The 23573-nt window shown below is 41.5% G+C and overlaps 1 protein-coding gene and 1 long non-coding RNA gene across 2 annotated transcripts; one reads left to right on the top strand and one right to left on the bottom strand.

Moving 5' to 3' along the window:
- Nucleotides 1-404: 404 nt before the first annotated feature.
- On the bottom strand, nt 405-5316 carry Spata19 (spermatogenesis associated 19). Its single transcript, XM_006976570.4, has 7 exons — nt 5158-5316; nt 4930-4986; nt 4393-4485; nt 4174-4265; nt 1660-1737; nt 1221-1288; nt 405-585 (listed from the first exon to the last, which is right to left on the bottom strand). The coding sequence occupies exons 1-6, from the start codon at nt 5233-5235 to the stop codon at nt 1222-1224; spliced, it is 465 nt and encodes a 154-aa protein (XP_006976632.1). The 5' UTR covers nt 5236-5316; the 3' UTR covers nt 405-585; nt 1221.
- LOC121831069 (uncharacterized) lies at nt 4936-23049 on the top strand. Its single transcript, XR_013052661.1, has 4 exons — nt 4936-6149; nt 7653-7688; nt 8613-8651; nt 22944-23049. It is a non-coding gene; the product is annotated as an uncharacterized LOC121831069 (long non-coding RNA).
- The last annotated feature ends 524 nt before the right edge of the window (nt 23050-23573 follow it).

Below are 23573 nucleotides of genomic sequence, written 5' to 3'. Positions count from 1 at the left end.
ATGGATGGATGGATGGATGGATGGATGGATGGATGGATGGTTGCATGGATGGATGGATGGATGGATGGATGGATGGATGGATGGATGGATGGATTGATGGATAGATGCACAGATAGATGCATGGATGGATGGATTGATGGATGGTTGCATGGATGGATGGATGGATGGATGGATGGATGGATGGATGGATGGATGGATGGATAATGGATGGATGGATGGATGGATGGATGGATGGATGGATGGATGGATGGATGGATGGATGCACAGATAGATGCACGGATGGATGGTTGCATGGATGGATGGATTGATGGATGGATGGATGGATGGATGGATGGATGGATGGATGGATGGGAGAGGGAAGAAGGGAGGGAGAAATGGCACAGCATCCACACCAACATTAAGGCTGGTTGGTGATAAGATGTCTCTTTATTAGCACTTCAGCAAGAAGATTCCAGTATCATCATGGTGGTAACCAAGGGCTCAGCCTCTATAGTCTTTCTGCTAAAGTCTGGTCACCCTTCAGGTCAAACACGAGGTGGATCCTTTTTGGACACAGGCTGTTCGTTGATTCCGGAGGCCTTCAACCTGGGAATCGGAGAAGTGCTCAGTGAGCCCTCGTGGAAATGTGCAGCCAGCTAAAGCCAGGATCTGCTCCCCATCCTCACTTACAAGTTCTCTACTTTCTGGACAAGGGTTGTCTGGATCAATGAGAACCCTTGACAAAATATGCCCTGGGCAGGAGCTGGCATACAGACAGCACTGAATAAATGCTAGCATTGTGTTTCATGCTGCTTTTAAGCTTCCAGCTATGTGTCAATCATGTCTTTCATCCCCACCCCCACAGCAGTTAGCAGGGCATCTCACTTGGACAGGGCACAGTGGCTGCTTCAGCCATGGTCCTTGTCTTGGGATGGTTCCACCCCCAGCCTTCCACTTCCCAGAGCTGATTCAACATTCAGTTATGGGCACTGTCATGTGCAAAGCACAAGGAGAGGATGTGTGGCCCAAAGTCCCTGCTGGTGGTAGGTTCAAATTCCATACACCCTTACTCCTACTAAGACTCTGTCTCAAAGTAGAGTTAGGACAACAACATCCACTTCCCCCCCCCATCCGCTCACTGGCCCTAAGTGCAGATATAAAGCTCGCCATGCTAGGTCACCCTTCCACTGCCAAGGCAAGACAGCCTATCCACCCAGGCTGTTACCTATGGGTCTCCTCACCTTAGCAGTCTGAGCAAGAAGTTCTGAAGCTTGGGTCATTATATGAGTCACACATGAGGTGAGACACGCTGCAGAGGACAGAGGAGAACAGCAAGATGGGAAAGAGCCTGCCATCAGAACCTACTTAGACCTAATACCCAAACCACAGCACAGGGCATGAGCTGGGTGAAAAGCACAGGCCTGAGCCTGTATAATCATTGTGTGTAAACTTAATTGAAGTCCAGGAAAGAAGCCCTCAGCCTGGAGCCATGACAGGCAGGCACCAAGGCTGAAAAGGCCACCATAATGTGGATCACAAAGGACAGAGGCCCTGGGAGCTATATGGCCCCACTCATATTAGAGCCAACAGATGATTGGGATGGCCAGCTAACTCTGATGTCATCTCCACCCACATGGGCCCAGGTAGGTATACAAGGCACTTCGTCACAGGAACACTTACCTTCGTCTCACTTCATCTATCCGGTCCTGCATGACATCTTCTATCATTTCACTTGGTACTTGGAAGATGCGGGTGTGGCTGGAAAATACCATGACCATGTGAGATTCTGAGTTGCTTGTCATAATGGCTAAGCCTAGCAGGGCTACTGAGATTGGGACTATAGGAACAGTAACAGTTAAGTCCAGATACATGAGCCTGAGAGCCCACCCCTGACTCTACTGTTTCTTAAATAACAAAGTGCCTCTCAGTCACCCAGCCATTGTGTGACAGCACAGTGTTCCAGGGGATACAGGGAAAGAGAAGCTGGCCGTCAGCAGGGTGATGGAGGTGTGGAACTCCCCCTTCCAAATTCCTCTCTAGTCTCATGATATACTCTTAGGATTACCATGGCACAGACACTGCAATTTAGCACTGTTTGCCTTATTTCTCTGTGCTAACACTGCCTTTCCCTCTCTAGTCTACTTCCTGTTTTTTTCTCCTGTCATTTCCCACTCCTTTCCTCCAGAGTCCTATAGCCCACCAAATAACACCCTTCATTGTCTATGGTGTCCTGTTATGTTTGAGACACAAATTCTGTCTGGTCTCCCCACTCTGCCTACAGAGAGAGGGGGGATGTGATGGTGATTGCAGCTCCTACCAGAAGGAACCAGTTGGAGCCCATAGAAGGAGATGAAGCAGGCAAGGCTGACTATTCCCATCCTAGGGGTAAGGGGCTCCTCCGAAAACAGGGGCCTCGGCACTAGGATGCCCAGGCTGCACGGGCTCTCCTTTTCTCTGCAGTTCCCCATTCTCTGAGAGTAGTACCCCCATTAAAGAGCCATTCTGAGCAAGCAGCCCCCTGGAGATCTTCCTGGGATGATCTGGCAGCAATAGCTAATAAATGTGCAGCCTGGGCCTCCAGTTGCACCCTCAGACCCTCCTCCAGGCTTCCCTATCCCTACCTGTCTGCTTAACTTATGTCCATGAAATGTGGGGCTGAGCTTTGCTCTTTTTCCCCACTGCAGACCAGCTAGCAAGTACAGGGCAATGCATGCACACCCACTAGAAGAGTGAAGAGCCAGCATGGCTTTGTGCAAGGGTGTCACCTGACCACCTACTTAGTAGAACTATGAAGAAAACTCCAGAATCAGTGCATTATGGGAAAGAGCAGATTGTTCATTTCCAATCTCCACTGAAAATTCAGAATGGAAGAGTTATACATAGATACACCACCGATGCTTCACACCTGCCTCAAACATCTTAAACTACTTGTATAGCCAAGATTAAAGCAAGGCTGGAAGATGAGGTTGGTATGGTCCAAAACCGAGGAGAGTAATGTTTGTAACTCCAGAGTCCATCCAAATTGAGCAAGGAAAAGCTGGGATTGCAGTCAATAATGCTGAGGAGCCTCAGTGAGTTTCTAGAGAAAAAAAAATCTCTTCTCTGGGGGGTCTCTGAAATCCCACCATCGGTTATCCCTCCCTAGAAGAGTCAGTGCATATTTGAATACTTGACAATACATTGTCACTGGCGAAGGAAACCGTGAATACCCAAGTCCTAAAGCAAAACTAAGCTGGCTGAGAAGTGCAGCTTCCTCAAGGGAAGCACAAAGCTGACAACAGAAGCGAGGGGAAGGAGGGAAGGACAAGCCCTTTTCACACTTGGGCTAGTTCAAGGAAGGATGTGATGATCTGGCCCAAACACTGATGGATTCAGGAACACACAGAAAATAGGAGGACTGGGGTGACTTCAGACCTGTCTCCCCCCTCCCCCTGCCTCCCCCCTGCTTCCTCCCCACCCACCCCCCGCTTTCCCCCCACCCCCACCTCCCCACTCCCCACCCCTAAAGTCTCAGCATCTTCCCATCTTCAGGACCAAGGAAGGCTGTGAGAACTGCCTGCACCAAGGTGGCAGGAAGGTGACAACATAGCTTTGTCACAAAGTTCCTGCCTCTGGTGCTGCGAGACCTCTGTACTGCAAAGTCGCAGAGGAGGGCTTTGGCTTTCGCATTTTAAGAGCTTATTTTCTTTTAGCTCTTTAAAGTGCTGCCACTTCTGAACAATTCAAGTGCAAAAATAACGGGAATCTGAAACATATTCAGAAGCATTTAGGAAATGGAGAGCAAGCCCAGGCCCCCAACTGCAGAAGTCATTTAAAAAATGTACAACTGTGGGGAGAGGCTGGGTCCTGCCTCAACTGAATGTACCAGGCTTAGCCATCCCCCATAGGAGAACTTACCCTGTTGGAGGAGGGGAGGAGGGGTGGGGAGAGAAAATGGGGGGAACAGGAGAAGGGATGAGAGGGGAATCTGTGGTTGGTATGTAAAATGAATTTTTAAAAAACTTTTAAAAATGTACAAATGAGCTAAGCTTTCAAGATAGCAAGAACATTCCCTTAAGTCCCCAAAGTATGACTGAGGAATTCCTCTGCCAAAGGAGGTGGCATCTCTAGAACAAATGTGTTTGATCCAGCCAGGGACCCTGGAGAGGGGCTGGTGCCTTCTCAGTAGGCTGCCCTGCTCCCTGGGTACTGTACCTCCATCTTATAAACTGGATCCTTGTTCTCTCCTCCAGGACTTCCTGACTAGGGTCTGATAACATATCACACTTGGAGAGAGGATGCTTCACCTAGGAAATCCAGATTGAATATGTGTGGTTATTAGGCAATGTGGACGCCCACGGCTGAGATGTGCCCTTTGCCCAGGGTCCCTCACCTCACGCTGTCACCCCCACTTTCCCACAAACTCCCAGTTACCACATCTCTGGTCACATGTATGTCGTGTCCATGAGTGGGAGGGATGTTGGTAGACATCTTCTCCTTTATGTTCCGAGAAGCCTCTTCTTCCGTCTGAAAGGTGAATAGTTTCCCTCTTGAAGTGCCTGGCTCCAGCTGATCTCTCTCCAGTCCCCCTCTCCTCTCCCCTCCCCTGCGTTCCTCCCATCACAACACAACACACACACCACTCACTCCATTACTCTCAGCTTCTGCACAAAGCACCTCCATCACTATCCCTCTGTGAATCTCTGGGACCTCACCTAAGCCTGTGGCCCTATCCCACGGTACTTCGGGGACTGCCTTCCACAGAATTCCCTCCTCTAGGATGTTTGGTAAGTCAGGAAGTAGGGATGCCAGCACTTCTCTTACCAACACAAAACCCCACATCCTCTCAGGGAATTTGGTAATAAACTTGAGTTTCTCAGTTGTATAGAGAATGGAGTCCTAATTCCTGTCCCCCATTGATACCTGCACTCTAGAACTTTGGGGACTGAGTCATAAAGGAACTCTACTCACTTTGTTCAACCAATGCTGGACTATGGATACAGCTTCACTTTCCACAACTTCAATGTCCTGGAACAAATCGGTTAAGACGATGACCTCAGAAATGCTAGAGACCCACCCTCCCCACCACCACCACCGCTGCCATCTAATGTGATATGATGTGTGGTGTCTGCACCCCACAGGAGCGCAGACAGAGAGACGATGGAGTAGGTACCATTCCATGTGGCCACCATCACTCACCGAGTTTGTCTTTGGTGGGAAGGGTAGCCCTACAGTTTTCCGGGCGAAGATGTACACAATCCATGTTGTAATGATCATCTTCAGGTTTACAGAGGGCCTTCTTGGCTCCCTCCTTCCATGGAAGCTGCCCGAGAACTCCTATGGAATAGGAAGGTTGTGGAAGGGAAGTACCCTCTGATTGGTTGGCAAGTGATGATGTGACAATGACCTCCTTCAACTTCCAAGGTCAGAGTGCAGATGGAAAAAAAGGCTTTGAAGATTTCTTCCTTATGACAGCTCAGAGAAGGGGGTGCATAGGAGATGAAGATAAACTATGCCCAGTGAAATCCATGGGGGAGACACAAAGGGGGTTACCTAGAGCATAGACAGAAAGGCTCAGGGTGGCTCTCTATCTTAAGCACTGCTAAGTAAAATTTTTCGAAAGAAATAAAAATATTTTACAAATCAAAAGAAGAAATATGATTGAAGCTTCTGAACCTTTTAGACATCTATTCAGACCAGTGTCGTGGTTATTTCTTAATCTTCTCTTATGTGCAAGAGGAAATGAAATTGTTATCCACCCCAAACTGCCCAGACAAAGAAGCAAATGTCAGCTAGGGATAGTTTAATTTTGTTTGCCTGTCCTCACTATGCACATGACTCAAATCACTGAAAAGCAGTCCAGGGCCTGAGGATACGGCTCAGTCAGTGAAGTACTTGCTTTGCAAGCATGAGGACCTGAGTTTGATCCCCAGAGCCCATAAAGTGTGTGTGTGTGTGTGTGTGTGTGTGTGTGTGTGTGTGTGTGTGTGTGTGTGAAAGTAGCTGTGCCCCACAGGGTACTCAGAAATTATGACAGCTTCCACTGTGTCCATCCACCAACCTCAGAATGGCTACCAAAACAGAGGTGAAAAGCATAGCAGTGAAGCCAGGCAGCCAGTACAGCTTTAGAAACGCTGCTCCAGAAGACCTCAGACCAACACTAGTCATGTGAGCACAGCCTAAACCAGCAGGTAAGGGGCGAGGCTAGCGAGATAGCTCAGAGGTTAAGAGCACTTGCTGCTCTTCCAAGGGACTCGGCTCCCAGCACCCACATCAGCTACTCAGAGCCACCTGTAACTCCAGCTCCAGGAGACCCAACACCTCAGGTCTTGAAGGGCATCTGTGCTGGCTGATTTTATGTCCATTGGACATAAGCTAATGTCATCTGAGAAGAGGGAACCTCAACGGAGAAAATGCCCCCACCAGACTGGCCTATGGACAAGCCTGTGGGGTGGTTTCTTGAATGATGGTTCATGTGGGAGGACCCATGGATGACACTGTGGATGGTGCCACCCCTGGGGTGGTGGCCCTGGGTGCTATAAAGAAGGAGGCTGAGCAAGTCAGTAAGCAGCACTCTCTGTGGCCTCTACTTCAGTTCCTGCCTCCAGGTTCCTGCCCTGCTCTAGTTCCTTCTCTTCGGTAATGGACTGTGATGTGGAACTGTAAGCTGAAATCAACCCTTTCCTCCACAGGTTGCTTTTGGTCATAGTGTTGTATAACAGCAACAGCAAGCCTAGGTAAGTCAGCACCTGTGTACTCATGTGTACATCCCCCCTCGCCCCCCCCCCACCCACACTTTGAAATAATAAAAATAAATATTTAAAATAGCAGATGGAGTGGTTTGCCTGAAAGCCTGGGCCCACTAATGTGCCATAACGATTATGTGCTCATAAGTCTTCAAATAACTGTTTAAACAGTAAAACATCCATATAACTCAAAACTCAAAAGTACATGAAAAGATTCATTCAGAGCTTTATCTCTTCTATCAATCCTTCAGCATTCTTCCAACTCATTTCAGAAGTCATTTTTCAATAGTTTCTAAGATACATATTCTGTGTTTATGCTGTCAGAATCAAGTAGACAAATCCATCTTTGCTTTTTTATTATTATACTAAACACCCATTTAGCAAATTCCATAATCATATGTAGAGAGAAAGAGAGAGAGAGAGAGAGAGAGAGAGAGAGAGAGAGAGAGAGAGAGAGAGAGAGAGAGAACCCTTACATGCCTCCTCACCCAGTTGCAGATCGACACTTAAAAGGTGTCTAATACCCAGCAGGTGTCCAGCCGGTTCCCCCCACACAGCTGCTCACCTCTGCTGCCACAGAGAGGGTCTCAGCCTCGCTTATCTGCTTCCTGGCTCTGTAGTTTTGTTTTTATCGGACATTCTGTACAAATGAAAGCAAACCATGTCGGATCTGACTTGGGTTTTCACAGTGCAACATTCATCATAGATTCTTTCCTTTCCCTGTGGAGTATTACTCCTTTGTACGGATGTACAGCATTTTGTTTATAACTTGTCTAGTTGACAAGCAGATAGATATCTCAAGTCTAGGGATATCTATACAAATAAGCCTTCAAAGAACATTTACAAAAAGAAAATAGAGTAAATATGTTTCATTTTTCTTGAATAATGCTCTAAGAGCAAATTAGTAATTTCATGTTTAATTTTTTTCCTTTTTTTTTTTCTTTGCAGTGCTGGAAATGGAACTTGGGGCCCAGTGCATGCTGGGTAAGTGCTCTACCACTGAAATGCACCCCTGGTCTTTTTGCTTAGGAGTTAATTGAGATATAATTCACTTTCAAAAAAATCACCAATTTAACACGTACAATTAAATGGTTTGTAATGTGCTCACAGAGATGTGTACCCATACTTCAGTCCATTTTTAGCAAATTTTGCCACCTCAAAAAGAAACTCCTCACTTTTTTTACAAGTCAAACCTTTTCTCTCACGCACTTGGCCTTAGTCCCAGGCATCCTTTAATCTACTTTCTGTCCCTACAGTTTTGCTTATTCTGGACATTTCACATGGATATATCTGTTCTTTAGTGACTGACATCTGTAACTTAACATGATGAGGGTCATTCACCTCTTCCACAAACACATATTGTAGCATATATCACTAATTCATCTCTTATTGCAGAGAAGTAGTTCATTGTCTAGATATGCTACATCTCATTTATCTGTTCATTAACTGATGGACACTGGCTGGGATTGTTTCTCTGTGTTAATAGGAAAAGTGTTACTGTGAACATTTGTATACACTGCTTTATATAATCCTGTTTTGAGTTCTCCTTGGCTTATACCTCTCAGCATAATTGCCGGGTTGTATGGCAACCTTGTGTTTAAGTTTTTGAAAGACTGTTAAAACTACTTTCTCAATGGCTTTGTCAGTCTACCTCCCCGTGATCAATACATGAGGGATCTGATTTTTCCACGTTCTTTGCCAATGTCATTATTATCCATCATTCTGACATCAGACATACTAATGAGTATGAAATAGTATCTCATTATGGTTTAGATTTGTATCTCCCAAATGACTAATGACTCTAGCCATCTTTTCCTGTGCTTCTTAGCTTCATGTATATCTTCCTTGGAAATTTGTCTCCTTAAATACTTGATCATTTTGTAATTGGATTATCTTTTTATTTGATAGATGTAAGAGTTTCTTACATATCCTTCATACAAATATCAGGTAAGTGATTAGCAAATACTTTCATTCTATGAACTGTCTTTTCTCTTCTTTGTTGGTGTCATATAAAGCAGAGATTTTCTAAATATTTGATCAAGTTGGACTTACCTGTTCTTTTTGAAATCATCATCATGAGCATGAAGATTGACTCCTATTTTCCTTCAGATAGTGAGCGAGTTACGGGTCCTGTGTGTATGCTTGTGATCTGTTTTGAGATCATCTTTGTACAAAGTGTCCAAATTCATTTCTATGGGTGGATATAGAGTTGTCTCCCACTATTTATTGCAAAGAACATCCTTTGTATATTGGGCAATCTTGGCTACCTTGTCAGAAATCAGTTAGGCCTAAATTTAAATTTTTAGTCCAGACTGTTAATGGACCCGATTGTCTGTTCTTACTTCAACACCACATGTTCTTAATTACTACAGCTTTTTAAGGTTTGTCGTTGCTGGTGTAAAACATTTTCAAACTTTTTTTTAACTTATTCTTTTTGGCCAGCATTTCCTTAGCACCAAAGCTAAAGACAACAAAAAGAAAGAAACCTAGTGACCAAAATCCTTTCAGAATATTAAAAGAAAGATCCTTTTTTGTTTTTTGAAAAGGGCATGTATGGTGGAACATGCCTATAACACGAGCACTTAGGAAGTGGAGACAGGAAGTTCGTGAGTTCAATGACAACTTGAGCTACATAGCAAGACACTGTCTCAAAAAATAAAATCCTTAATGACGGATAGCAAACTAAACAGCATATTCAAAAGATTATACACTGTGACCAAGTCGGGTGAATTTCCTCTTGAATTTTATGATTAGCCCATCAATTTCTACAGAAACAAAATCCTGCTGGCATGTAATCAATGGTTTCATTGAATCTGACTGCCAATTTGGAGATATTGTGGTGTCAATAATATGAAAATGGAGAGCTTTCTAGTTATTTAGATCTTAATTTCTTTTAACAAAGTTCTGTGGGTTTTCAGGGATTAATTTTGCCCTGTTTGTTCTTTTTAAATACTATCTTAAACTGAACACTTAATTTCATTTTGGAATTTTTCATTGCTAGTGTATGAAAAAGTAGAGTGGGTTTTGTTATGTGTATATGAGTGTGGTATGTATGAGTACATGCATGCTCAAATGTATGATTGCATGTGTGTCTTCCCAAATAGACATTGTATGTCTTCTTTAATCACTCTCCACTTTATTTACTGAGGTAGAGCCTCTCACTGAGCCTATAGTTCTCTAATTCCAGTCTAGCCAGCTCATCCTAAGGATCCCTCATCTCTTTTCTTTTTTTCCATCCCACAGGGCTTAGATTATAAGCAGATCCCATACCTGGACTGGCTTCTTTGGGTTCTGGTTATCATAATTCTGCTCCACATCTAGCAAGGGCTGTATCCACTTAGCCATCTTCCAGCTCCTCAGTGAGTTGTTAAATAATGATTTTGCATCCTGTAACTTCTCTAAACACAATGTAAATGTTCTTAGTAGTTTTCCTTAGAATGTTCTTTGTACCAGATCATGTCTTCAGCAAATACAGATGGTTTTCCTCCCCCTTTTCCAATCTTGATACATTTCATTTCTTTTTCTTGTCTGATTTCCCTGGTTATACATTATCAAAAAGATCTAGAGAGAAAGGACGTCATTTTCTTATTCCTCATTTTAAGAGAAAAGCATTGTTTTTCACCATTAATTTGATGTTAGGTGAGGACTGTTGTGTAGATACCTTTCATCGAGCTTTTGGAGTTCTCTTGTTTATTTTTAGAAGTGGAGGTATGGGAGAGGTTCAAAAAGTACCATACATTAGTATGGCATACACCCTTAATCCTAGCACTGGGGAGGCAGAGGCAGGTTCATCAGCTTGGTCTACATATCAAGTTCCAGGCCTACCAAAGCCACGTGGTGGAGGTGGGGAGGTAAACCTCCAGTGCCAGGAATGTGTTACATCTTGTTGAATCATTGGCCAAAGAGGTCCCACAGACACTGCCCACAAAACAACACAGACTATTCCCAAGGTGATTGGTTATTCTCCACATACAGATGCTGAGACCCTATTGTTGAAGACAAATTCATGTCATTGGACATAGAGAAATCAAGCTAGCACTCAGTTAGAAGCCTCACCCCTACTGTTCAGAGTTAATGGTGCTGGAAGGTAATTTGCATACTGCTAGAGAATAGTCATCAGCAACATCACTCAGCTACAACTGTGGCCTACAAAAGGGATCTGCCTGTGAGATGTACTGGTGCAATAGTGGTACATGTTACAGGAGTAACCAACCACTCTTTTTTATTGGATTCAAGGCTCTCCTCTGTTGCTGGAGAGCTTCTCTCCAGGCTCCACCAAGCCCCGCAGTCCCACAATCCACGTATAAAATAATCACTCAGACACTTATATTACTTATAAACTGTATGGCCATGGCAGGCTTCTTGCTAACTGTTCTTATATCTTAAATTAACCCATTTCTATAAATCTATACCTTGCCATGTGGCTGGTGGCTTACCAGCATCTTTACATGTTCCTTGTCGTGGCGGTGGCTGCAGTGTCTCTCCCTCCTTCTTCCTGTTTCCCCAATTCTCCTCTCTCCTTGTCCCGCCTATATTTCCTGTCTGGTCATTGGCCATCAGTGTTTTATTTATATAGAGCGATATCCACAGCACTTCCCCTTTTCTTCTTTTTTTTTCAAAGGAAGGTTTTAACTTTAACATGGTAAAATTACATATAACAAAACAATTATCGAGCATGAATTACAGTTACAATATTAAAGAAGATGTTCTGTCTATCTTATATTTGTGAGTTTAAGGTTTTATATCTAACTTATCTTTTATCATAACTGAGGAAACTACAACTATCTAGTCTTTAACCCCATCAAAGACCTGAGAAGGAACATAATGGTACCTGAGAAATGGTAGATGGATGCAAGCAACTTTTGGGAATCTTGCAAGAGTAGACCAAGACAGCTGGCAGCCTAGACAGTCACCTAATGTTTCTCAGCATTGTTGGTGCATTCAAATTGGCTACAGGCCTAGAGTATCTGACAGACCATTTTCAGAAGCAGGATTTCTTAAAGACCATCTTACCCTGTCTTGACAGAGTACAGTGGTTGCTTTCCTTGTGTCCCGCTTGTCCAGAAAGGACAGCATTGCATTTGTACTGTCAGCCATCAAGGCAAGGGCAGTTCTTTGCCCAGTAGGCCATTTTGTGCCAAAAAGACAAACTTCCAAATGGAAATGTCTTAGAAGCCCAACATTCTCTCGGGATCAATTGGTGCAGCCAGGAGCAATTGTGTCTCACGTCAACGGAATTCTAAGTTATTTAAATGCCATATTCTCTAGGTCTATGAAGTGTTTGAAGATTACCTGTCCATCTGACCTATGTATCTGTAAATCTGGATAACCTAACTAACGTAACTATAGAGATGACAGGCATAGGTGACTATAAATCTATAAGTCTTATCTACCTAAATAATCTAAGGACTAAGGCTTCACATAAACAAGGTAAACAGTCTATAAGCAAATGTATGGTGAAGAACAATGACTTCAAAATTGTGACAATACACAAGATATTTATAACAGAGGTAGGAATATATAGTGCGATATGCAATATGACAATAATCTTAAATATATATCAATATACCGAATATCCTAAACAGAAGTAGAACATATATAAAGTATGACAGATATAAATTTACATTTGTATCAATATAAAAATGTTTCAAATAAGAGTAGAAATATATGTACATTATAACAAATATAGTTCTGTATTTGTATCAATATACAAATTATCTTAAACAGGAGTATAAAAATAGTTTACATTTGTATCAACATATAAGAATCTATAACAGGTAGACAGGCCCGGCGGCAGAGACAAGCAGACGCAGGTAGGCCTGCGGCGGCGGCCCGCGGAGGTAGACGGGCCCAGCGGCGACAGCCTACAGGGATATTCAGGCCCGGAGGCAGCCGGCAGAGACATTCAGTCCCAGCGGCGGCCCACAGAGGTAGACAGGCCCGGCGGCAGAGACAAGCAGACGCAGGTAGGCCTGCGGCAGGGGCCGGTGGAGGTAGACGGGCCCAGCGGCGGCAGCCGACAGGGATATTCAGACCCAGCGGCAGCCGGCAGAGACATTCAGGCCCAGCGGTGGCCCACAGAAGTAGATGGGCCCAGCGGCGGCCCGCTGAGGTAAACTGACCCGGCGGCAGCGGCCGACAGGGACATTCAGGCCCGGCAGCAGCCGACACAGACATTCAGGCCCAGCGGCGGCCCACAGAGGCAGACAGACCCAGCGGCAGCTGACAGGGACATACAGGCCCGGCGGCGAACCGCAGAGGTAAACAGGCCCAGGGACGGAGACAAGCAGACACAGCTTGGAACAGGGACGCCCCTAACCCCAACATCTGGGGAAGAAGCTATCTCCGTGGGTCAGAACCAGAACGAATCTGAACACTCCGTCTGAGGACAACCCAGGGCCCAGCTGCTGATCCTGTGAAACCCAACAACTTGGAGGTATTGGTGAGACTACCCTGCTCAGCTGAAACCCATCTGGGAGAGGATTCAGATGCCTACAGTTTAAAGTCTGAAGAAACAAGATCAGCTGAGGAGTTGACAAATGAACAAAAAGTTACCTGAGAACACAGAAGAAGGCGATACCCAGACACCAAACCAGATCACCAGAATCATAAGTATATAATTCACCGATCGAAATCAGCTGCCCCTGAAGAAATAGCCCAAAAGCACCAATTTAACCAAGAACCCCTACTAAACCAAGACTAAAAATTAGAACAAGAGAGGCACTCTCAGACACAGACACCACCTGCACCTCACAGAGGAAGAGATGAGTAGGCGCCAGTGCAAAAATACAGGCAACAACATAAAGACCTATATGGCAACATCAGAACCTAGTGATTCTACACCTGCAAGACCTAAACATACCATGACAGAAGAAACAGAAGAAATCAACCCTAAAAATGACATTAAGAAGATGATAGAGGCCCTTAAAGAAGAAATAAAACATTCCCTCAATGAGGAAATAAAAACTTTCCTTAAAGAGGAATTGAAAAACTACCTTAAAGAGGAAATAAAAACTTTCCTTAAAGAGGAAATAAAAAACTCCCTTAAAGAGGAAATAAAAACTTCCCTTAAAGAGGAAATGAAAAACTCCATTAAAGAGGAAATAAAAAACTCCCTTAAAGAAATGGAAGAAAAAAACGAACAAAAAATGGGAAGAAATCAAAGAAAGCCAAGAAAAAGCAATTAAACAGATGAAAGAAACATTCCAAGATCTGAAAAATGAATTTGAGACAATAAAGAAAACACATGCTGAGGGAATGCTGGAAATAGAAATCCTGACAAAACGAACAGGAACTACAGAAACAAGCATAACCAACCGATTGCAAGAGATGGAACAGAGAATCTCTGACACTGAAGACACGATAGAGAAAATAGATTCGTCAGTCAAAGAAAACAATAAAGACAAAAAAGTCCTAACACAAAACGTCCAGGAAATTTGGGACACCATGAAAAGACCAAACCTAAGAATAATAGGGATAGAAGAAGGAGAAGAATACCAACTCAAAGGCACAGAAGATATATTCAACAAAATCATAGAAGAAAACTTTCCTAACCTAAAGAAAGAAATACCTATGAAGATACAAGAAGCTTACAGAACACCGAATAGGCTGGATCCAAAAAAAAAGTCCCCTCGCCACATAATAATCAAAACACTAAACACACAGAATAAAGAAAAAATATTAAGAGCTGCAAAGGAAAAGGACCAAGTAACATATAAAGGCAAACCCATCAGAATAACACCAGACTACTCAATAGAGACTATGAAAGATAGAAGATCATGGACAAACCTCATGCAGACACTAAGAGACCATGGATGCCAACCCAGACTATTATACCCAGCAAAACTCTTAATCACCATAGGCGGAGTAAACAAAATATTCCAGGATAAAACCAGATTTAATCAATACCTGTCCACAAACCCAGCCCTACAGAAAGCACTAGAAGGGAAAATTCAACCCAAAGAAGCTAAACACATCCATGAAAAATCAAGCAATAGATAATCCTACACCAACATACACCACAGAAGGACAACACAACACAACCAAAAAAATAACAGGAATTAACAATCACTGGTCATTAATATCCATCAATATCAATGGTCTCAACTCACCTATAAAAAGACACAGACTAACAGAATGGATTAGAAAACAGGACCCATCCATATGCTGCATACAAGAAACACACCTTAACTCCAAAGACAGACACTACCTCCGAGTAAAGGGCTGGGAAAAGGTTTTCCAAGCAAATGGACCTAAGAAACAAGCTGGTGTAGCTATCCTAATATCTAATAAAATAGACTTCAAACTAAAATCAATCAAAAGAGACCAGGATGGACATTACATATTCATCACAGGAAAAATCCACCAAGATGAAGTCTCGATTCTAAACATTTATGCTCCAAATACAAAAGCACCCACATTCATAAAAGAAACACTACTAAAGTTTAAAACGCACATCAAACCCCACACATTAGTAGTGGGAGATTTTAACACACCACTCTCACCAAAAGATAGATCTACCAGACTGAAACTTAACAAAGAAATAAAGGACCTAACAGATGTTATGACTCAAATGGACCTAATAGATATATACAGAATATTCCATCCTAACACAAAAGAATATACCTTCTTCTCAGCACCCCATGGAACCTTCTCAAAAATTGACCACATGCTTGGACACAAAACAAATCTCAACAGATACAAAAAAATTGGAATAACCTCCTGTATTTTATCAGACCACCAAGCCTTAAAGTTAGAACTCAATAACAACAAAAATTATAGAAAACCCACAAACTCATGGAAACTGAATAATACCCACCTGAAACATCAATGGGTCAAGGAAGAAATAAAGACAGAAATTAAAGAGTTCCTAGAATTCAATGAAAATGAAAGTACAACATACCCAAACTTATGGGACACTATGAAAGCAGTGCTAAGAGGAAAATTCATAGCTCTAAATGCACACATAAAGAAGATGGAGCAATCCCATACCAATGAATTAACAGCACAACTGAAAGCTCTAGAACAAAAAGAAACAAACTCACCCAGGAGAAATAGACGCCAGGAAATAATCAAATTGAGGGCTGAAATCAACGAAATAGAAAACAAGAGAACAATACAAAAAATCAATGAAACAAAGAGATGGTTCTTTGAAAAAATCAACAAGATAGACAAACCACTAGCCAAATTAACCAAAAGGCAAAGAGAGAACACCCAAATTCACAAAATCAGAAATGAAAAGGGAGACATAACAACAGACAATGAGGAAATCCAGAGAATCATCAGAACATACTTCAAAAACCTGTACTCCACAAAAATGGAAAACCAGGAAGAAATGGACAATTTTCTGGATAAATACCAAATACCAAAATTAAATCAAGACCAGATAAACCATTTAAATAGACCAATAACCCCTAAAGAAATAGAAACAGTCATCAAAAGTCTCCCAACTAAAAAAAGCCCAGGACCAGATGGTTTCAGTGCAGAATTCTACCTGACTTTCAAAGAAGAACTAATACCAATCCTCTTCAAAGTGTTCCACACAATAGAAACAGAAGGAACACTACCAAACTCTTTTTATGAGGCTACAATTACCCTGATACCCAAACCACACAAAGATGCAACAAAGAAAGAGAACTACAGACCAATCTCCCTCATGAACATTGATGCAAAAATACTCAACAAAATATTGGCAAACCGAATCCAAGAATACATCAAAACAATCATCCATCACGACCAAGTAGGATTCATCCCAGGGATGCAAGGATGGTTCAACATACAGAAATCAGTCAATGTAATACACCATATAAACAAACTGAAAGAAAAAAACCACATGATCATCTCCCTAGATGCTGAAAAAGCCTTTGACAAAATCCAACACCCCTTCATGATAAAGGTCTTAGAAAGAATAGGAATACAAGGAACATTTCTAAACATAATAAAAGCAATTTATAGCAAGCCAACAGCAAACATCAAATTAAATGGAGAGAAACTCAAAGCGATACCACTAAATTCAGGAACAAGACAAGGCTGTCCACTCTCCCCATATTTATTCAATATAGTACTAGAAGTTCTAGCTAGAGCAATAAGACAACAAAAGGAGATCAAAGGGATACAAATTGGCAAGGAAGAAGTCAAACTTTCATTATTTGCAGATGATATGATAGTATACATAAGTGACCCCAAAAACTCTACCAGGGAACTTCTACAGCTGATAAACTCCTTCAGTAAAGTGGCAGGATACAAGATCAACTCAAAAAAATCAGTAGCCCTCCTATACACAAATGATAAAAGGGCTGAGAAAGAAGTCAGAGAAACATCACCCTTTACAATAGCCACAAATAATATAAAATACCTTGGGATAACACTAACTAAACAAGTGAAAGACCTTTTTGATAAGAACTTTAAATCTCTAAAGAAAGAAATTGAAGAAGATATCAGAAAATGGAAGGATCTCCCATGCTCATAGATAGGTAGGATTAACATAGTAAAAATGGCAATCTTACCAAAAGCAATCTACAGATTCAATGCAATCCCCATCAAAATCCCAACACAATTCTTCACAGACTTGGAAAGAAAAATACTCAACTTTATATGGAAAAACAAAAGACCCAGGATAGCTAAAAGAATCCTATACGATAAAGCAACCCTTGGAGGCATCACCATCCCGGACCTCAAACTCTACTATAGAGCTATAGTAATAAAAACAGCTTGGTACTGGTATAAAAACCGACATACGGACCAATGGAATCGAATTGAAGACCCTGACATTAATCCATGCACATATGAACACCTGGTTTTTGACAAAGGAGCCAAAACTATACAATGGAACAAAGAAAGTATCTTCAACAAATGGTGCTGGCATAACTGGATGTCAATATGTAAAAGATTACAAATAGATCCATATCTGTCACCATGCACAAAACTCAAGTCCAAGTGGATCAAAGACCTAAACATAAATCCAGTTACACTAAACTTAATAGAAAAGAAGATAGGAAGCACTCTTGAACGCATTGGCACTGGAGACCATTTCCTAAATAAAACACCGACAGCACAGACCTTGAGCACAACCATTAATAAATGGGACCTCTCAAAACTGAGAAGCTTTTGCAGGGCAAAAGACACAGTCAATAAGACAAAAAGACAGCCAACAGATTGGGAAAAGATCTTCACCAACCCCACATCTGACAGAGGATTGATCTCCACAATATATAAAGAACTCAAGAAACTAGACATCAAAGCACTGAACAGTCCAATTAAAAAATGGGCTAAAGAGCTAAACAGAGAATTCACAAAACAAGAACTACAAATGGCTGAAAGACATTTAAAGAAATGCTCAACATCCTTAATCATCAGAGAAATGCAAATCAAAACGACTCTGAGATACCACCTTACACCTGTTAGAATGGCTAAGATCAAAAACACCAATGACAACCAATGTTGGAGAGGATGTGGAGCAAAGGGAACACTCCTCCACTGTTGGTGGGAATGTAAACTTGTACAACCACTATGGAAATCAGTATGGCGGTTTCTCAGAAAATTAGGAATCAAACTACCTCAAGACCCAGCCATCCCACTCTTGGGCATATACCCAAAGAATGATGATACATACCATAAAGATACATGCTCAGCTATGTTCATAGCAGCACTATTTGTAATAGCCAGAACCTGGAAACAACCTAGATGCCCATCAACGGAAGAATGGATGAAAAAAATGTGGTACATATACACAATGGAGTACTACTCAGCAGAGAAAAACAATGAAAGCATGAAATTTGCAGGCAAATGGATGGAACTAGAAAATATCATCCTGAGTGAGGTAACCCAAACCCAGAAAGACAGTTATGGTATGTACTCACTCATTGGTGGATTCTAGATATAAAATGAACAATCAGACCACAACCCATAGAACCATAGAGGCTATATATATATATATAGCATGGAGGTCCGTAGGACGACTGTGGCATATAATAAATTTCAGTTTTACTCAATTATTGAAAAAAAATAGCCAAATGAATGGAAACACATGAACTATGAACCAAAGACTGAGGGGCTCCCTGCTGGATCAGGCCCTCTGAATAGGAGAGACAGTTGATTGGCTTGATCAGTTTGGGAGGCATTCAGGCAGTGGGACCAAGTCCTGTGCTCATTCCATGAGTTGGCTGTTTGAAACCAGGAACTTAGGCAGGGACACTTGGCTCAGTCTGGGAGGAAGGGACTGGACCTCCCTGGACTGAGTCTACCAAGTCGATCACAGTCCTCAGGGGAGGACTTGTCCTGGAGGAGATGGGAATGGAGGGTGGGCTGGGGGTAAGGGGAGGGCGTGGGAGGGGGGAGAATAGGGGAACCCATGGCTGATATGTAGAACTGAATGGTACTGTAAAATAAAAAATATATATCACAAAAAAAAAAAAAAAAAAGAATTAAAAGAGGAAAAAAAAAAAAAAAGAATCTATAACAGTACAAATTACAGTGCAAATTATCTAAGGTTGCTATTTTACTAAATTTGTTTACTAGTATATACAATGATTTACCATCATATCTTATACCTATCCATTCCATTTCTTCTCCCCCCCCCTTTTTTTTACAATACTGAGTCTAATATTTTCTTCCACTTCCAACCCTATAACTATCATCCATAACCCTGAGAATTATGAAACCTAAGGGAGAAGGGGCGTCGTTTTCTTAGAATTGCTTCCTGCCGTTTAGGGGGTGATGTTATCTCTGTTGGGTACTGTGAGAAAGCTCAGATAGTTAAATCTCAGACTAAGTGTAGGTTCTGCAGCAAGTTTTAGAGTAATGGGTAAGATTGTCTGAAATTCTGGCAAGAAGTGTAGTATAATGATGATTACCATGGCATCATTCTGGATTGGGTAGAGTTGTTGTTGTTGGGGCCCCATCTTTCTTCTGGAGACTTCTGAGATTATTATTGGAAAAACTTATTTGTTATCAAAAATGGGAGGTTTGGATTTGAAGAGGACATAGCATGTAAGAAAGGATTCTGAGAAATCAAGAGTAAGCATGGAGAGAATTAGAATTTAGAAGACAATGGTCCCTTTTTATTGGTTTCCTTCTGTCTCACACCAGAGGGCTCTTCTGATAGGGGACTGAAGAATCTCTCAAACTTTTCTTTTAGCAATATGCTTGGGTTTAGAGAAGGAGTGAGCCAATTCCATCTCCAAAGCCAGCTTGGCTTATAATTAAATTGGAAACACAACTTTTCTAGATTGATAGAGAGATAGATGTTAGACAGTGAGATTTTACCATGTGTAGATTGGTACCAATAGATTCTTCCTTTCTGCTGTAAACATCTGGATATCCAAGGCCTTATGAGTTTTGGAAGATGGGTATTTCCATTATCCTGGAAAGACAAAAACAGAACCCTACCCCACCCTTTGATTATGAAATTTTTCTTACAACTTGTAGAGATGTCACATTGGTGGATGATCTTTTACTTCTCTTCATCAAGGGGTTTTTCCTGTTCAAATCGAATTTTTATTAATTTTGTTGGTATCCATAGCTTTTCTTCTCCTGCAGAAACAAAGGCAAAACCCCTTCCCCAACGTAGAACATATCCAGGTTTCCATTCTGAGGTCAGCACATCCTTGAAATAAACTGGTTGGTTTAGCTCAGGAGTTTTGTCTGTTGTCCAATGTCTCTCCGCAGCTGTTGTTCCTTTCTCATTAGCATTGAGAAAATTCAAGGTTAACAAAGCACTATGCAGTCTATTTCTAGGAGTCATTGTTACCTGTTGCTGTTTATTTAGCATATCCTTTAAAGTTCGATTGGATCTCTCTATGACTGCTTGGCCTGTGGGATTGTGTGGTATACCTGTAACATGCTTTATATTGTAATAAGCAAAGAATTGTCTCATTTTATTGGAGACATATGCTGGGGCATTGTCTGTCTTAATTTGTACAGGTATTCCCATGATGGCCATAACTTCTAATAGGTGTGTAATCACAGAATCAGCCTTTTCAGAACTCATAGGAGTTGCCCATTGAAATCCTGAATAGGTGTCAATGGTATGATGTACATAATTTAATCTTCCAAATTCTGCAAAATGAAACACATCCATCTGCCAAATTTCATTTCTTTGTATACCTTTTGGATTACTCCCTGCAGGTAATGGAGTTTGGTTATAGATGGAACAAGTAGGACATTTTTTCACAATATCCTTAGCCTGTTGCCCAGTGATGGAGAAATCCTTCTTCAAACCTTTGCTATTTATAAGAGGAAATCCATACCCAACACTGCTAAAGTGGTGAAGAACCTAAGACTAGATAGGTCATGATCCCTAGAGGAAAACCTACTGCTATTAATTCTACTAAAGGACACAGCAATAAAGTGGCTCCTAATGACATATTGCTATTCTCATAGATTAGAGCATCACTCAGCCCTCACCAGGGAAGCTTCTTCTTGCACTAGAATATGTGTATTAAAATAATTTTGTCAAATGTTTTTTCTGGTCTCACTGAAATGGCCAGGTTATTCTGGTATAGTATGTTAATATTGTATATTATCTTTAGGTATTTTTAATTTTTCAAGTGTCAAACCAATTTCTAAAAAAAAAAATCCCACTAAATTATGGTCTATAGGATAATCCCACTTAATTGTGTCTTATAATCTTGCTTGAATGTGCTGGAGTTAGTTTTGCTGAGGCAGTTCTGTGAAAGATTTTTACATATGTTAGGGATTTGGGCCTATTATAGCTTTCTTTCTTTATTTTTATGTATACAGTATGCCTGTGTGTCAGAAGAGGGCACTAGATCTCACTATTGATGGTTGTGAGTCATCATGTGGTTACTGGGAATTGAACTCAGGGTCTCTGGAAGAGCAGCCAGTGCTCTTAACCTGTGAGCCATCTCTCCAGCCCTTTTATTTCTCTTACTGTGCTTGGTTTGGACAAAAGAGCAAGACTGACTTCATAGGAAAATTTACATGTGATTCTTTCTCTTTTTTTATGTATATGGGTACATGTGAGATATGTGTGTGTTCATGAGTGTGTGTGTGTGTGTGTGTGTGTGTGTGTGTGTGTGTGTGTGTGTGTACATGTGCACATAAGCGTCAGGAGGCCAGGGATTGAAGTTGAGTGTCTTCCTTCATTACTCTCCTCCTTACTTTTTGATACAAGAGTCTCTCTATTACCTGAAATTCACGAATTCTGGCTGGGCAGCGAGCCCCAAGGATCCTTCCATTTCTTCTCCCTGGCACTGGGACTACAAGTGTATACCACCACACTCAGCTTTGTTTGGTTTGCCTTGGTTTTTCAGGTGGGTGCTGGGGGTCAAATCAGGTTTATATGCTGTCAAGGTAAGCACATTACCCACCAAGCCCTGTCCCCAGCCTTCAGTGTCTTCAGAATTTATAAAAGTGAACTTCTTCTTTATAAATTTATATTTTAAGGGAATTCTAAGTTTTTTTTTCCAAAGTGATTGTAATGCTGTGTTTCCCCTCGGCTGTGTTTGAAAGTTCAGCTTCCTGTGCATTCTTAGTGCATTTCATTACAATTTTATCATCATCCATTTAGTTGGTATGTAAAGAGAACTGTCATCATCATCTACATCTTCCTACTAGTTTATGATGATGGTAAGTGTTTCCCATGTATTTTTGCTGCATGTTTTGATTAGTGTAATCTCCAAATCTTTTAAAAATTAAAGTATTGTTTTCTTTTTATTGAGTTGTAAGAGTTCTCTATATGTTCTGAATGCAGGCAGTTTATCAATACCCGATATGAAAACACACACACACACACACACATACACACACACAATTGCTTACCTTGTCATTTTCCTAATGTTGTCTTTTGAAAGGGAAAAAGTTTTAGTTCTGATGAAGGCAATTCAATTTTTTTTCACTGATGGAATGTTTAGGGTATTATATCGAAAAGCTGTTCACACAATCCAAAGTTATGTTAATATTTCTTGTCTTCTTCTGTAAGATTTATAATTTTAGCTTTCGTGTGTAGGTGTATTATCTATTTTGAGTGCTAGTGCATGAATGTGTTTGTGTCCTGTGGAGCTCATGTTGAAATAGAATTCTAGTTATTAAATACTGAGATACAACTGGGAAGGTGTAGCTGTGGCTTTTCCTTCATGATTGGATTGATTTACTCATGTGGTTAATGAGTTAATGAATTAAGAGGTTAATGAATTATATCAAGGGTGAGTCAGCTACAAGGGTCAGTTTGGCCAGCTCTTTTGGCTAGTCTTACATCTTCTTTTTCTCTTGAATCCTCAGGACTCTGCCAGGAAGAAGACCATCACCCCATGCAGTTTCTCAACCTTGGACCAGAGCTAAGTGTCAAAATAAACAAACAAACTGGACCTACCTGATGGTGATAGAACACCCGAGACAATGAATGTATGTCCTTTGTGAAGACACTTGAATATTCTCTAAGCTAGATCATGTGACCATCATAAAACAGCTCTCAATTCACTGGGACAGAAAGTCAATTATATAATAATAATAATAATAATAATAATAATAATAATAATAATATACAGATATAATAATATATAATGTATTGGGCATTCACAGTAGCAGGGTGCAAAGTAGCAGCTTTCACTGTATCATTTCCACACACTGATCCCCTCCCCCCTCCTCTCTCCCATTTCCTCCCCACCACTCATTCCCTTCCACACCCAATAATTCCCTTTCCACTTTCATTTCTTTTCTGTTACTTTCCCCATCCCCTTCTTAAAACCCCTTCCCCCTTCCACCTTCCCCTTTCTTGTTTATGACCTGTCCCCACACCTACTACCACATAAACAGACAAATATAGAAATTAGAAGCTAGGTTCTACAAATCAGAAAGAACATCAGCATTCCACTTTCTGCATCAGGGTTACTTTGCTTAAAATAGTTTCCA

The sequence above is a fragment of the Peromyscus maniculatus genome, chromosome 7 (genome assembly GCF_049852395.1).
Source record: "Peromyscus maniculatus bairdii isolate BWxNUB_F1_BW_parent chromosome 7, HU_Pman_BW_mat_3.1, whole genome shotgun sequence".
In the NCBI taxonomy this organism is placed as follows: Eukaryota; Metazoa; Chordata; class Mammalia; order Rodentia; family Cricetidae; genus Peromyscus; species Peromyscus maniculatus.
This window is presented reverse-complemented; position numbering and strand designations above follow the sequence as displayed.

Excerpts from the sequence above, each read along its gene's own strand:
- Spata19 (XM_006976570.4), bottom strand. The coding sequence starts at position 5,235 with ATGATCATTACAACATGGATTGTGTACATCTTCGCCCGGAAAACTGTA. Across the intron at positions 4,987-5,157 it reads TCCCACCAAAGACAAACTCG|GACATTGAAGTTGTGGAAAG; the intron begins GTGAGTGATGGT and ends GATTTGTTCCAG. Across the intron at positions 4,266-4,392 it reads TACATGTGACCAGAGATGTG|GTGAAGCATCCTCTCTCCAA; the intron begins GTAACTGGGAGT and ends TGGATTTCCTAG.